Here is a 16112-nt window from a genome sequence, read left to right as displayed (position 1 = left end):
AAACTATAGAGGATATGATAACTGGCAGCCAGAGGTAAGACTATATGTTTCCACTAGCTATGTCTTGAGTTTATAAAATAAATAGTCCAGATTTTTTATATTATGGTGAAATTGGAGCAGTAAAGCTTTCACAGTCTGGGCAGAATGAAGAGAAAGGTTGTTTGTGTGGGTGCGCAAGGAAAGAGGTAGAAAGAGAGTCAATGTAAAGGACAGTAAGTAGAAAGGGTTCAATAGACTCTCTGCTCGCTATACTTTTCTTTTCATATTGACTTTTCTTTAACCTCCCTTCCTCTGTTCTCTGCTTAGCTAATCACATTTTTCCCACTAATATGCACTTTGTATCCATTCATAGTGCTCTGCTGTGCATTGTGCAACCTTTTCCTCTAAATTCCAATCAGCCCTCCATCACCAAGTTACAGCTAAGTCAGTAATAATCTTACATCTCTGTGTTCTGCATTGATGGTGTAACTGAATGTGACCCTAAAAGCATTTTAGGCTCAAGGTCATCTGGCCTTTAGTTGACTTTCTGCATCCATAAGAGTCACACGGTCTCTAATATGTGCCAGTGTGGTGTGAGACAAATTTATTCAATCTTCCCAGTTATTTTTCAGTTGACAGGGATAGGACAGTTAGCAGGCAGTAGTTGTCTGATGAGAAGACGTGCTGTCTTTATCCCTCCTTTCCTCTTTTTTTGACAATATCTGAGTGTAAGAATCCGAATCTTAGGGATTACTGGGAAATCCTTTACAGTTTTGAATATCCCCATTTTTTTCTTCAGCAATTAAAATAAATTTAATTGAAATTAAAATAATTTCTGTGTGATGACACACAATTCCCCTAGCAGCTACAGCTTAATTAAATTAAAATAAACCTTTGTTTCTTTGTATGTGAAAGCCTGGAGAAGCTAACCGTTGTTTTCGAACAGGCTGCTGGTCATGATGATTCGTGCCGACATGTTGTATGTCTTGTTACAGCATTGATTCTTTTATCGAGCTACCTGAAATTCCTTCAGCTTACTTTCCAAACATGTTGAATAAATAAAGAAGCCCTAAACGTTCAATCGCAGGCAGAGATTTGGAGTACTTTTTAGAATTTTGGTGACATCTCCATCTCTCACTCGCCTGTCGTCTAAAGTCAAGCTGGCGTGACTAAAATACTTCACACATACTTCGTCACAGTGCACTTTGGCTGCAGTGCTTTTGAGATTCGGGCCTGGCTAACAGGCTTAGGCTCCTCTGTCTCTCTCGCGTCAGTATTTCTCCTTCTTTTTACCTAAACGTAACACTACGGCACTGTGGATCCAAGCAATCAGAAAGCATCAAGGCCACCATTTACTATTTGTGTTCTGCGGTGTATGTAGTATATGCTTTACTCAGTTGAATGCACAAATGCTTTGAAAAATCCAGAGGAACAGAAGTGAAAATATAAGATGATGTAGCAACATACGCATTAAAAACATCCTCACAAACACATTTTGGGGTCCTGGTAAAAATGAATGATGGGAAACACCCTGTGCCTGAAACATGCACTTTGCACCTTTACCACACTGTTGTGCATTTTGGAGTCAAATCAGATCCATTCACACTGTGGTTACAGCAAAGTTCCCGATGTCATAGATAGTACTTTACTTTCTCTTGCAGCTCCTCCTTCCTCCTTTTCACACTGTGCCACAGGTACATTTGATAAGGGTCTGTTGACTTTGTGATAGGCTTGTTACTGCTGTTGCAGAGAGAAGTTGTATATCTCGTCTTGCACATTTTATATGGTCATTTAACTGGTGAGCACAAAGCAAATTAATTAAGTGAAAACGGTCGTGTCCGAGAAAATGTTTTGCTTAAAAAAAACGGTTTTGTTTGACTGTTTTATTTAATGTCTAATTAGTTTATAGGCTATCTGGTTGTCTGCTGTGATGCTGTCTCAAACAGATGTGAATATACTATCCAGAGATTCAAGCATTAAGGCAGTGTGAGAGTGAGTATGTGTATTAGTTTGAGTGTAATGAGCACTGCAGTCATTAGCTGGGACGGGGAAGGGGTGTGGGCTGCAGGATGGCACAGATGGTGGTGGAATGAGACCCGGACTCACTGCAGATTTATGCTTCTTTCTCAGGTGTCTGTCTGTGTGTCTGTGAGTCTCTGCTTGCTCACTCTCATTTCTCATTTCAAAGTCAGACACCGTGTGCCAAATGCGTAAGATGAGGGGAGCCATCTCTTTCCACATCTAGTCTCTCTGGGCCTCCTCACAAACATTTTGTCATCAAAATAAATACTGCTGCCCTTTGTACTGTACGTGCATTTGTGTCGTTTTTGTAGGCATACATTTGCACGATTTCCATTAATCAACGAGAATAATTCAGCCCCTTTTTTTCTTATTGTGAATAGCAACAGCTTATCAAGAGCATATGTTGTAACTGTGAAGATTTGGAAAAATAAATGCTCATTTTATATTTGATGTCAGACGCATGTTAAAAAAAATGATAGGGTCCTGTTTACCACTGTGTTGCATCACCTCTTCTTTTGACAACACGATAAGCGCTCAGGAACTGCCATAGTTTGGAAATCAAAATATTTTCCCATTTCTCGCTTGGTGTACGATTTCATCTGCTTATAACTTTGAGAGCTTATTTGTTGTATGTTTACATATTGCGCCAAATCTTTTTATCTGGTGACACGTCTGAACTGCAAGAAGGCAAACCTATGCTGTTGTAATAATCACATCATCTGGACGGCAGCATAAATTGCTCCAAAAACCTGTTCAGCATTAATGGCGCCTTCACAAATGTATCTGTCTTAAATGAGCTTGGGCCCAGAAAAAGTTGGTGGCTTTTTTGGCTCTTAAATAAATACCTTTTATGATCCATCCATCCAAGCAGCCAAAGCAGAGGCGCACAGATCTCCATCCCTCCTGCCATCTTCACCAGCTCTTCATGGATTGAAGTGGTTAGACACCAAGTCGTTCCCAAGCCAGCCGAGAGATTTAATCTCTCCAGTGTGTCCTTGATCTGCCCCAGGGACTGTTCGATAGCACACACCAGGAAAAGCAAATTTAGGAGGTGCTCAGGAGGCATCCTAGTTACATGCTCAAACCACGTCAAGTGACTCTCTTCAATGTGTCAGAGTAGCAGCTCTACTCTGAGCCTCTCCCAAACGACTGAACTCGTCATCCTATCTTTGAGAGAGAACCCAGATACCCTACTGAGGAAGCCACTTTTGCCGCTTGTATCCGCACTGTCATTAGAGTAGAAAAGCTGAGTGTATCCCACCTGGCACAGGGTGAGAGACATCATAAATGCTGCTCTTTTCTACTTAAAGGTATTTTGCTTTAATATTTTCTGTCTTCTTTGTCTTTGCTCAGATCGCACTGGGAAGCGCTCCATCATGCCCGACTCACCTGCGGACGTCAAGACACAGTCCAGGTTGACCCCCCCTACCATGCCACCCCCACCCAGTACACAAGGAGCACCCCGTAACAGCTCCTACACACCAACCACATGTGAGTAAGCAAAGAGGACGTGTTTATTGCTGGTGGAGACGTCCAGCGATATAAGAAAACCTACTTTTATTGCAAACCATGACCATGCTGCAAATATGGTCCAGTGTTACAGTGAGAGAAATAATGTGACTACTTTTGCTATTAATGGCCACACAGCAACAGCCTGCTGATGAGTAGGAAGGAAGTCAGAAAATTACCTTCCTATAAATGTTCCCAGCATTGCTCAAAGATCACAAAGAAAAAAAAAAAAAACAAATAATCTTAACACAGTTAATATTTTACACTAATGTCACAGCTCAGTCATGTCACGGCTGGGTGTATGGTTGGGGGTATAACAATCATATAAAAATTGCACTCTAAAAATGGTTGTTAACAGTAGATTTGCAGAAGCTCATACAGGACATCGCAGTTCCAGCATGCGAGTTATTAAGGTGGACGTGTGGGACTCGTGAGACCCTCTTATCAAGTTGCATTGAACCTTTTCAAATCTTTCCCAACAAGTTCATTAACACCCATGCTTACAAACTGTTGGAGCAATGCCATGACGCGCACATAGCTTGTGACGAGCAAATTACACCCTAGTATTCACTCAGAAGAGCATACTTAACCACTTGCATGAAGAGCACTAGAATCAAAGAATCAGAGGCCCTGTGTGCTCAGAGCACTTGAGTCTGCATTGGTACTGCTGGTACTTTGCAACGGCTGAATTATTTTGTTCATTTTTAATCACATACCCCCTTTTTTTTCATTTATGTTATTTACTTTCTCTCTCTCCCTTTGCATCTGTCTGTCTGTTTCGCTCTCTCTCTGCTGCAAACGCTCACACACCACAATTAACATTGGGGCTTCCGTGCAATGAGGGAGGAAAGGCCCAACTCTCTCATTACACATGCCAAAGGTTTTAACAAAGCAGTATGCTTTGATTTCCATCCGACGTAATTGTTACCAGATGCAGTTTGAGCATCTCGTCTCTCTCCTCTCTTTACAGTGGTGGGTTTGGACGGCGGCCAGAGGGGGAGTGAGTGGATCGCTAGTCACAACCTAATCTCATTAGAGAGAGAGCTTTATGCTGCCTTGTATCTCTTTGTACAGCAACTCCCCCAACACACACACAGACACATATAGCTTCCGCGCTGTGGAGCACAGGGGGGGGTCTCACTGTCACCGGCATGTTTAGAGCGTCAGGAAGAACAGAAAAGGGAGACGGAGGTAGAGAGAGGCAACGTGTCTCCAAATACAGAAATATGTTTTTATGGGAGGATGCCGTGAAGGTTCAAAGGAGGTGCACTAATTGGAAACAAATGCGGACGCTTGCGGATGATTTTAGGGGAATGCGCATCGTTTGAAATCATTGGTCTCCACAAAGCTGTTGTTTCCTCCATGATTTGTACGTAGCAGGAGGAAATCCTGTGTTACTTTAACAGTAATGTGATTTTATCAGAAATAAAATTTACAAAAATAATAAGAAATGACGTCACGAAAATGCAATTAGCAAATGCCGTGCTTTCCTGTCTGCTGCTGACATTATTCTCTATGTTCTTATCTCACACAGTAACCAATGGCAGTAGCCACTCCCCAACGGCGCTCAACGGCGCTCCATCTCCTCCAAATGGTTACAGCAATGGTCCTAGCTCATCCTCCTCATCGTCTCTGGCCAACCAACAGCTGCCACCAGCCTGTGGTGCCCGACAGCTCAGCAAGCTCAAGCGCTTCCTCACTACTCTACAGCAGTTTGGGAACGACATCTCACCTGAAATTGGCGAAAGAGTCCGCACATTGGTGCTGGGATTAGTGGTAAGAACCTATGGTGTCTGTGAGCTGGAACAGTGCTCTTAGAGAGGAAGTAACTGCTTGGTGCTGTTAAAAAAAATGTGTTAATATGTGTAAATACAGTACTGTGTGAATCTTTATTTCCTTATATTTTGATTCCAAGAAGTCAGACTTTCTTGTAATTTCGGTGGTCTTGGGCAGTCTCCAGGCTTTCTGAAGCTCTTTCATTTTTTAGGGCGGGAGGGAACAAAAAACATGTTACTTTTTCACTCAGTAACACTGACCTGTAAATCATTCAATCAAAAAAAAGACACCTATCTCAAGGAATTAACCAGCATTGTGTCTACACATAAACAACTTAGTGAAGAACACATTTTAAATTATATCTTTAGGCACTTTGTTACTAGCATCCTTTCAAGAAAATCTTAAATCTATGAAAAAGGCCAATGATAACACAGTTTACAGGTTTAAATAGTATGTTTTCACCAATAAGATGACTCTGAGAGGCATATTAGCATATCCTGGAAGATTTTGGACAAGTAAAAGGACAAAAGAAAAAGTGGCAGGCCTTAAAAAAAATATCTCCAGCAGACAAGGGTTGGTGCAAAACCTTTGTAGAGTTTCTGACATCGATCGGTAACGTGAAACTCATTCTTGAGGATCCCACAATGCCTGGCAAACAGGGAAAATACAGCAGTGGCATGAGGCTGGCAGCATCCATCTTTATGCAGCTGATCTACAATGAATTTAACTACACTGCTGTGATTTCAACTGAAATGTAACAACATGGAAACGACAGCGATATGGATTAGACTTCCCATTCTAGCATCAAACTAATGTTGTCACTAAGGGTGTGCAGGTGTCTGACAACCTAACATAACTCACCCAGTTGCATATTAAAACTGTTATTTATGTAGCTAATGAATAGATGTAATTGCAATCAAGTGATGACTGTGGCTTTAAGAGGATGCTCAAATTAAAGCATTACTGCTAATCACACTTCTAACCCTAATTAAGATCCAGCAAATAGAGGGAATAAAACAGCGTTTGATATTCAACATGTAAATCAGAATTTGTCAAAGTTCGTCAATTATGAGTAAAATGTAGGAAAAGATTGAAAAATATGAACACAATTGAAGGTATGAAGGTTTTAAATACAGCATGTTCTGCACTAGAAATTCACATTGGTACCATGAATGTAAATATTGGCATTTCTACAAAATATACATCGAGTACATTTGATAAGACAGATGTGTTTCCCAGTTTAGCTGACACGGTTATGCTAAGGATATATCAGGGAAAGGATTTGGTGTAAAATACAATGTGCAAAGCTGAAGATTTACCACACGTCTGTGTGATCTGAGAAATTTTGAGCTTAATGAGCAGGGGAATACAGAAATAATGATTGAATGTTGTGCAGAAAAGAGGAGGAGGCGGAGGAGATGGAGGGAGGAATTTTTTTAATTAGCCACATAGAGCATAACCTCCTTTTGGCTTCACTATGTTTATTTTTCTCACCGTCTGCATACGCACATGCCTCTCCTGTGTCCTTTTGGTTTGCATACCTCCCCGCCATATCCTCCCCCCAGTCTTCCTCTCTCGCTCACTGTCTCTCTGTCCCTCCCCCTGCCTTGCCGAGAAGAGTGACACCGTTAATTAGCTGGTTGTGTGCTGGGGAGAGGGAGAGAGGGAGACTCGGGAGGTTTCACTAGCTGTCAAGAACAGCCCCTACGCAATCTGGGCGAACAGATGTAAGACTGAATGTAACAAAATTCAGGTCTGGGAAATAACGCTGAGAGTGTTGGGAGGAAAAATAATATCTGCAGCTTTTTTTTAATGTTCTCTGTGTTGCTTGATCTCCCCCCCCCGTTTGTTTTTAGTTTTTTATAGAAGATTCCTCTCCCATGTGCAAGCACACCTTTTTCCATCTCTGCTTTTTTTTACCTCTTCCTTTGTATTTTGGGAATACCTCATGCTGAAAATTAAAAATAGTGCCACTGTCTTGTCAGACACTGATGTAGCTTTCAGCAACTAGACTTTATTTGGGTGCCGAAGTTGACAAATTGCAATGGTTAACCCACTTTTTGACCAACCCCCCCACTGCTTCGGACGCTTAAACCATCTCCACATTTGCACTATTACAGAAAAAAAAGACATGCTCAATGCACACTGTGTTTTTCTTGACAATCTCCTGCTGCTGAAAAGTATTTTGGTTACTCTGCTCTGCGATCAGTTAAAAAAAAGAGAGAGTAGTACATAAATAAGGAGCATTACGGCACCAGTGTGATAGACTCGTGCACTGCATTGATCCAGAAAAGGATGCTTGCTATGCATGCATATACAACAAGTATACCAATTGTGTGAATACCCCATGATTAGTTTGTTTAGCATAAATTATTAAATGCAGTGCATTATTATCCATGTCCCCGATGTCTTCCAGATATAGAAAATCCTCATTGTGTTTCAGCTTCTGATTATAATTCACGAGCAGACATGCGGTAATGTGAAAATAGAGTGGAAAGCCACAAGCAACTGTACTTAAATGATTAAATAAATACAAAGATAACTGTTTTTAAATGAGCCTGTATCTCACGTATGATAAACTCCATCAGCGTTCGTACAAAAGTCCTTTTTAATCAGACGCATTTGTCCTTCATGCAGGATGTGTTTGGATGATGTGACTCCTGTATGTGCGTTTGTTTCTTTGATTGAAGGAGATGTGTGCCTTTGTTTTCTGTGGCTCTTTTTCGCTATGGCCTGCCCATGTGCTTCCTATTACAAAACCCAAACTGCTCAGTCCAGGCCAGGATATAGCTTAGCTTCCAATAAGTAATATTATCACTTAATGCCTTCCACATGGATTCATGTGTTTGTTTTTTGTGTCTCTCTCTTCTCCAGAATTCCACTCTGACCATCGAAGAATTTCACTCCAAGCTGCAAGAAGCCACCAACTTCCCTCTGCGACCTTTTGTCATACCCTTTCTGAAGGTAGAGGCATTTCAGTACACGTTTACAACAAGAAGGCTGCCCGCCTGTTTGTTTGATCAATGAAATCTGGAAAGCATTTAGCCGGCACAGATTCCAGATGTGCATACTTATGTTCACGATATTTATCCCTGTTGTTGCTCTTTTTTTCTTTCTTTCTTTTTTGAGTCTCTCTTCTTTTTTGCACTTTCATCCCGTCTTTCATCCATCCCTCACTTGTTTATTTCTTCCTTCTTACTCACTTTCTCTACTGTTGACGAGAAGCTTTCAGGGTTTTCTTCTTTTCTTTTGCTCAGTCTGTCTATATAGTGCAAAGCGCTGACACTAAGGCAGATTTTTTTCTTATAAGAGTGTTTGGAAGGAAGGAATTTGTTGTTTTTTAAAGAGAAACACAGTGAATATACTGAAACAGAATGACTGTGGTTTTATCCCCAAGGACAACATATCTGTTTATGTCCTCCTTATCTTCGTATTGGTCTTTGGCTTGTTTTTGTCATTATTTCCCTTATTCCCACTAAGCTGCATTTCAACCATTAGCATGGTATATTACTAGAGGAAAGAGCACTTTCTTAAGCATCTGTGCCTTTCCCTCAGTCACAACAGCATATCTCCCATATCTATCACACTGTGGAAGAAAAAAGTGAACGAGATGAAATTATTTCTATTTGTGTCCACAAAGGGAATAATGTTTATTTAATGTGTGGTTTGTGTGAGATAGGTGCATGTAGTGCTTTTTGGTGCATATTCTGAAGTCTAAACTAGTCTGAAGCTGAGCTTCACTCATTTTTTGTTCTTTTGCACACCTCTGTAAAGGTAAAATGCTTTCTCATTTTTTTAAAGCTCCATTTTTTTCTTGTTTTCTTCTCCAGTCTTCTTCTTGATTTGCATCAGTCTTTCTTCGCCTTTTACGGACTTTCTGCTATTTGTAACTGAGCAATCTGGGAACCCATCCGCTATTGTTTGATGACTAATCTCTGGGGACAATGGTGAATATTTCAGTGCTTCCAATGTAGCCAGCGGATATCCGGATCAAAACTTCCTGTCTGGGTATTGTTTATGAATGCAAATCAGGCTTTTTTATTCTGTTTTTTTTTAAAAAGCAAATAAAAAACTAAATCATCATCAGACCATAAGTTCCGGTACCAAAAATCCTGTTCCTTCTCTACAGATTCTGCAGGAATCGGCTTATAAAGGTTAGAATTGTCTAAAAAAAAAACTAGAATTAATAGAGATTCTGAGTGACAGATGGGTAAATGTTACTTTTGAAAACACAAGCGGCATCTTTTCCCAACACAATATCCTCTCACTTTACATGGTGCACTCACATCTGCATTTGCAGATGTGTGCATGTGTCAACTGACATTCACAAGTTTATGTTATCCACCAAGGGCCAGCGTGGTTATGGGCAGCAGAAATTGGTCCCACTAGAACTGCCATTACTCTTTGTTAACGATACAAACAGGAGCTTTGTATCCACCCCCTCTCTTTCCTACATCACTCCCTTGTCCTTAAGTTTTCTTCATTTTCTTTCGCTTCTTGTGAAAGGTTTTTTTCTCTCCCTCTGCCTCCTTCTGTCCTTATCCCTTTCGTTTCTCTGTTTATCTACTGTTCTCCATCCATCCATCCTCCAGTCCCTCCTTCCCTTTTCCTCTCCTCACCAGATGGTTATTGTATCACTGGGATGGCTGCGGAATCAAAGATGCAACTCTCTTTTTTTTTTTCCTCCATCGCTCCTTCTCAGCCCCTCTCTTTCTCCCCAGTCTAATTTTAGTGTCTTCCCACTGCGGGGCCTTTAATGCCAGCTACCATATGGTAGCAGAGAGCAACTGGAGGTGTGGGGGAGCTTTTATAGGTGCGTCGAAGCACAGCTGCAACAATGCATGTCAGGGCTCAGGGTTTTTCATTACGCTAATGTTATACCGAGTCAATCCCACCAACTACCCACCCCCTCTCAAATTCACTCAACTCCTTTTTCCTTTTCTCTTAATGCTAAACCGCAAATTGGTTGGGATTCTTTACTGGAAGGAGGCAATCATAAACCACACAATGGCTGTGACGTGATGTGCTGGCGAGATGCGGGCCACACGATTCTTACGCGATCTGAATGCGTCTCAGCCTTCGACTTAAAGTTGTGCCATTTTTTAAAGTTCGCTCTTTGTTGTTTTAGTTTTTCTTGCGTCAGATTCAAGTGTGAGTAGTGCTGCGAGACGGGGGAATAAACACATACAGCTGTGTGTGTGTGTGTGTGTGTGAGAGAGAAGGAGAAGGAGAGAGTCTGTTGCGATAGGAAATAATTGAAATAGGGCAAAATAGACATGCAAAAAACGAAGTCACCTTTCTCTTCCAACTGCAAATTATACAGAGAGAACAGAAAGTTGATGAAGTGCAGCACATCCTAAATGTGGCATATTCTGAATTGTTTTTTGGCACCGTTTGACAAAATGACAAAAGCAGTATTTGAACAATAAATCACCCCAAGTAGAATTTAGCTGTGGCTGCTGAACATTACTTGAAATGTGCCTTTTTTCCCCCCTTTTTTTTGGTACAAGTGCAGATGTTGGTTAACGTAAGTATGCGGAAGCAAATCACCGCACTTTATCATATGAAAAATGATCCAGTCTCTTCAGTGGTCTGCATTTCTTGACTCAGTCTTTTTGTTAATGTATCCCACATCTCCTCTGGCAATTAGGATGACCTCTAATTAATATAAGATGAGTTCACCAGGGTCAAAGCAATTTATTTTATGCTCTCTCTTTTTTTTTTTCCTTTTTCCAGAGGGTAATTATGATCATAAACTATTAACGGACCATTAACTCGGGCAGGTAAAGCGAAGGCCAGCGGCTGGCATTTCTCTTACTGCAGCCAATTACTAGAGAGAGATTTTCATGTGATTACAACATTAATACTACTAAACAAAACATGGCCCAGTTCAGGTAGTGTTACTTCTGTGTGCAGCTGCAGGAAACAGAAGAACAAAGGAGTGAAGACTGTGAGGAAGATTACAACACAAAAAAACCAAAAAGGAAAGGAACCACAAAAGAAGCAGGAGACTTGCGAGAGAGATTATGATTGTGAGGACAAAGCAAAGATTAACGGACCTAAAACTTGCAAAGATGGCCTCTCCAAAGGCTCTTGTGATGTGCCTCGCCAAAATAGCCCCCACTCTCATTCTAAGCCTGCTTGACGCAACACTTTCATCTTCTTGCCTCATAATGCACGCCATCAGATGTCTTTGAAGTCGACGTTCGCATACCTGCATGGCCCCGTAACTCCACACAAGAAAGTAGACCCCCTTGTTACAGTACGCCAAAGAGTTTGAAAATAGCTGCTGTGTTTTTTAAAATTTTATGCCACAGAGAGACTTTATGGCCGCTAATGCACTCTGGGTCCCAGAAAGCTGCGGTGGTTCAGGAATAATGAGCAAAGAGGGGTGAGATGGTATGGGAGAAATGGATCTCTTCTTACAATAAAGTGGTTTTTGGAATAAAAATCTTATAAGACATTGGCTTTTATGTGTGATTCAGTTCTTTCTGTAGGATGGTAACATGTCGGGTGTTAGGGCTGTGTGTTGTCTACATTTCCAGAGCATTAATATGATTAAATTTACCTTTGTTACAATGCAAAGCACCCTGAGCAGAGCATAGTTTTACCGTAAGTCATAAGTGCCACTTTTATCACTTTTTGAACCTCCAAAGTTTCAATATTGTGTTTCAGAGATAAGAAGTTTTAGTAAACAGTAACTAGCTCATAATCTGAAAGATTATTCACCAAAGGAGACTAAACTGAAATATGTTGTGAGGCAGAAAGGCATGCACTGCCCACATTCTTGAGCACTCAGGAAACAGTCATCAGCATTCTTGTGAATTTCCCGTAATAATCGAGTGTTGTTTCCTCCTGCAGGCCAACCTGCCGCTCCTTCAGAGGGAGCTGCTGCACTGTGCCAGGCTGGCCAAGCAGAACCCGGCTCAGTACCTGGCCCAGCACGAGCAGCTACTCCTGGACACCAGCACCACCTCCCCAGTAGACTCCTCAGAGCTCTTGCTGGATGTGAATGAGAACGGCAAAAGGAGGACACCAGACAGGTGGGTGACTCATAAAACCAGATCATTACTCTCAAATATTACTGTTTCATCATTTTAAGTGTTTAATAAATCTTGTTTGGGTTGGAATTGTTAGAGGATAGCTGGAATCAGTGGGTAGAGCTTATACATTTACCAGCTCCTGGGATGAAACTTTTTTTTTTTACCCTCTATTGTTTGAGCTCATGCATAAATCCCTTTGAGGCTGCCTGCATCCCCATGAGCCCCTGCATTACTCCACAGACACAAGCTGAGCCAACGCAAGGCAATAGTGTCATGTGCAAATGTATGTATGGGAAGCGTCTGCCAGTGCGCCACCGGGCCTCATGATGTGCTCCGTTGGACAGCTCAGCTCCTGGCTTCTGCTCTTAATGGGCCAGAACTGAGGAGAACATGAGATGGGAAAAGTAGACCTGGCTACACCCAGGCACACATACGCAGGGAAAAAAGACGGAAGACAGCTGTGCCGTAATGAAAAGCATGAATAGATGTGTCACTGAATGTGTATGGAGCCCTCCGATTTGTGTGTTTTTGATTCCAAACTTATAAAGTTATTTCCACGCTTGCTCGGGTGTGTAAGTACAAAGTGTGCGCCTGTGTGTTTGTACGAGTCTCTCTCCACATCAGTTCAACTCCCCCCACCCCAGCCAAATCATTACATCCGTTTGCTGTCACGGACTTTGGTAATGACTCAATGTTCCTTGCTCTAATGGACAAGCACTGAGACGTTCCATCCAGAAACACACAGCGCCGTAAAAAAAAAAAGGAAAAGAAAGCTATCTTCCTCTCTGTCTGGCACAGAAAAAATCTATCCAGACCAATGGTGTGTGTAAGTGCATGTTCAAGAATGTAGCTCATTTGCTGCCCCAGTAAAACAAATTTGAGGTGATAGAGCTGCGATATGAACGAACCATAAGATCAGACTATAAATCTAGAGTTTGGCTTTACTCTAGAGGCTCTTCTCTAATCAGATCATAACAGAGGCTAACAAGCCTGCAGCAAAGTCTATTAGACATGCACAGACCCATACAGAACTGTTTTTTTTTGCACTGGAGTTTGTGAACATATCTGATCTGTTGTGGGAGCTGTGCAGTACAATGTATGTATTGTTTTGTGAAATAAAGTCCCCGGGGGTCAGAATTTTTAATACAGGCAGGGGAGACGAAAATGTACATTTTATATTTGCTGAGGGACAAAAATGCTGAATGTGATATTAATAATTCTCACCTCTCTTTTCCCCAAACACTCAGATAGGCAGACTTTTTCTGTAATACCTGCACATTTGCAGGGCGTCTGGTGCATAGGGGAGCGAGCTTAGTAGAAAAGGTGCACGTGTAAATGTGAGAGGGAATATGCGGGAAAGGGGGGGGGAGGGGGGAGGGGTGAGTAGGCATCTGTATTCAGTGTGAAAACGCAGTCTTTGTGTGAATGCGTGTGTCTGTGTTTGTGCATGATTCTGGATCCTGTGTGAACGTGTGAGCGTGCTTTGTTGTACGTGTGTGTAGTGTATATGTGTGTGTGTGTGTGCCTAGGGAGATGGGCTGATAACACATACAGATGAGGCTCCAGCACCAATATGGCTGGCTAAGCACCTCTGGTTTCTGCTTACCCCTGCTCTGCATTCCCACTTATTGGAGCCTGTGTCAGAATATTGGAATTTGAATGAGAATCCTTAATTACAGACAACAATACACTATCAATGCATTCTGATTAATACCATCGCCTGCAGAAAACAGACCAGGAAAATTACAGTATAGCCTTAGATACTGTGTATGCTCAAAAAGCCAATATTTAAATATCATCTGAGAGTACAGTATTACTGATGATCGTACTATAATAGCAATGCCTTTTTAGAAAACTGTGCGAATTACATTTTAGTGCATTTCCAGAATATTAATTCCATCCGTGGCATACAGCATAATCATACACAACATGCTATTTCTTCCTTCCAAAAGAAATCTAGTCAGTAAATAATATTCCTGCGTTGTTTCAAATTTAAAGTTAAATGCACATATTAAAAATATAAAGTCGTGCCTTTTAATCGCATCACTGTAAAGAAAATCTGAACTGTATTCAAAAATAAGCGCGCAAATTACCACGTGTGTATCGTTTAACAGGGCGTGCACACCGGGGTTTTGCACAGGTGACTGTAAATGTGTTCACACGCGTATACTTTAGTGCCTGAAGATATAAATATTGTTGCAGCAGCAAGGCTAGGCAGACAAGAGTGGGGGGGTGGGGGTGGATGGATGAGTCGAGGGAGACGGAGAGATGGACGAATGGAAGGGAAAGAGCATATGGAGAGCTGTGGATGAGCATTAGGAGCCCATAAAAACAGCTCATTAAGAAGTTCAATCTGTTCATCGGAGAGAGAGAGAGAGAGAGAGAGAGAGGGAGATGGGAAAGGAGCGGAGAGAGGCAGACAGAGAGAGAGAGAGGAAACTGGTGGACTGCAGATAGCGGGGGAGGTTGGCAAGTTGTAACTCTGAAGTGACAAAAGTGAGAACACACACACAAACGCATACAGAGCACACATGTGCGAGCGTGCTCACACAATAACACACCTGGCCACATTAATCTTTGGAAGCAGGCTAACAAAAATCCACCTGATCCCCTGAAAACTACTTGTGTGAGTATGTATGTAAGCATGCGAGCACAGACATTCAGGCTTATTTGTGTATGTGTGTGTGTGTCTGTGTGTGTGTGTGAATAGACATGTTTTCAATGAAAAGATTCCAAAAGGAATCCAGGAAAAGTAGCCTTTCATTGCAAGTGCTTTGTCTGGTAGGTTGGACTCAAATATTTCCAACAGCACAAGGGGGCGGACCAGTTGTTGTACTGATATGCTTCGGGTCTGGCTCTTGTATGAAATAACTGTAACAAACACATTTTGTATCACTTATTTTTACAAAATAGGTGTGATGTAAATATCACACTGATTTGTTCCTGTGTCGTCCGCTCTCCTCTCTTTTATTTCCTTTTCTCCCAATCCAATGCACCTCAGGAAGCCTTTTGTTATCTGCAGAGCTGTCACTAGAAATTGTTCGAGCTTGGTAATAACGGCAAAGATTTATGCCGGCTTTGGCCCCGTATTCTGTCTTCAAATATTAAAACGAGTGAAAAATTTTGCCGTTACTTTGGTCACTTAAAAAAAAAAGAAACTAAGAAAAAAATTACGACCTTATTAAAATTATCCCACGTCACTGTTTGAAAGAGTCTAAACAACGACGACAGCCACATTAATCATCTGTCTGTGTCTCCACTCAGAACCAAAGAGAACGGCTTTGAACGAGACAGCGCTCTGCATCCGGACGTTCACCCCAGCAAACGACCCTGCACCATAAGCCCTGCCCAGCGTTTCAGCCCATCCAATGGACTCTCCTACCAACCCAACGGTCTGCCTCACCCAGGCCCGCTCCCTCCACAGCACTACAGGCTAGACGACATGGCCATTGCCCATCACTACCGCGACACCTACAGACACCCAGCGTCTAATCATCGAGAGATCCGGGAGAGAGCAAGGCCCATTGGTGAGGATACTGAGGATTACATTTGTGTACACGACTGTATATCTCAGAGTAAAAGATCCCTTTACATACATTTCACCGGTTTCTCATATCTTTATAATCCACTGAGATGAATAACTATTACGATAATCAGTCAGATTATCATTATAATCAGTCAGACTCAGAAGCCACAGACGTTATAAAAAGTGAGATACATTAACACTCCGCGGAGGCACATTTAGATGTGAGATCATCATATTAGATCTTTTTTTTTTGCATA

General features: G+C 41.7%; 1 protein-coding gene across 5 annotated transcripts in view; it reads left to right on the top strand.

Annotated features, from left to right (window-relative positions):
* Window positions 1-16112, top strand: part of runx1t1 (RUNX1 partner transcriptional co-repressor 1) — a 57021-nt gene that overhangs the window by 30919 nt on the left and 9990 nt on the right. For all 5 annotated transcript variants that reach the window (XM_039605969.1, XM_031729460.2, XM_039605968.1 and 2 more), the window contains exons 2-6: window positions 3355-3492; window positions 5045-5286; window positions 8161-8250; window positions 12148-12329; window positions 15594-15856. In XM_039605969.1, coding sequence (XP_039461903.1) covers window positions 3355-3492; window positions 5045-5286; window positions 8161-8250; window positions 12148-12329; window positions 15594-15856 — 915 coding nt within the window. The remainder of the gene's footprint in view (window positions 1-3354; window positions 3493-5044; window positions 5287-8160; window positions 8251-12147; window positions 12330-15593; window positions 15857-16112) is intronic.

The sequence above is a fragment of the Oreochromis aureus genome, linkage group 22 (assembly GCF_013358895.1).
Source record: "Oreochromis aureus strain Israel breed Guangdong linkage group 22, ZZ_aureus, whole genome shotgun sequence".
Lineage (NCBI taxonomy): Eukaryota > Metazoa > Chordata > Actinopteri > Cichliformes > Cichlidae > Oreochromis > Oreochromis aureus.
The sequence above is the reverse complement of the archived record's forward strand: the minus strand, read 5'-3'. Positions and strand labels throughout refer to the sequence as shown.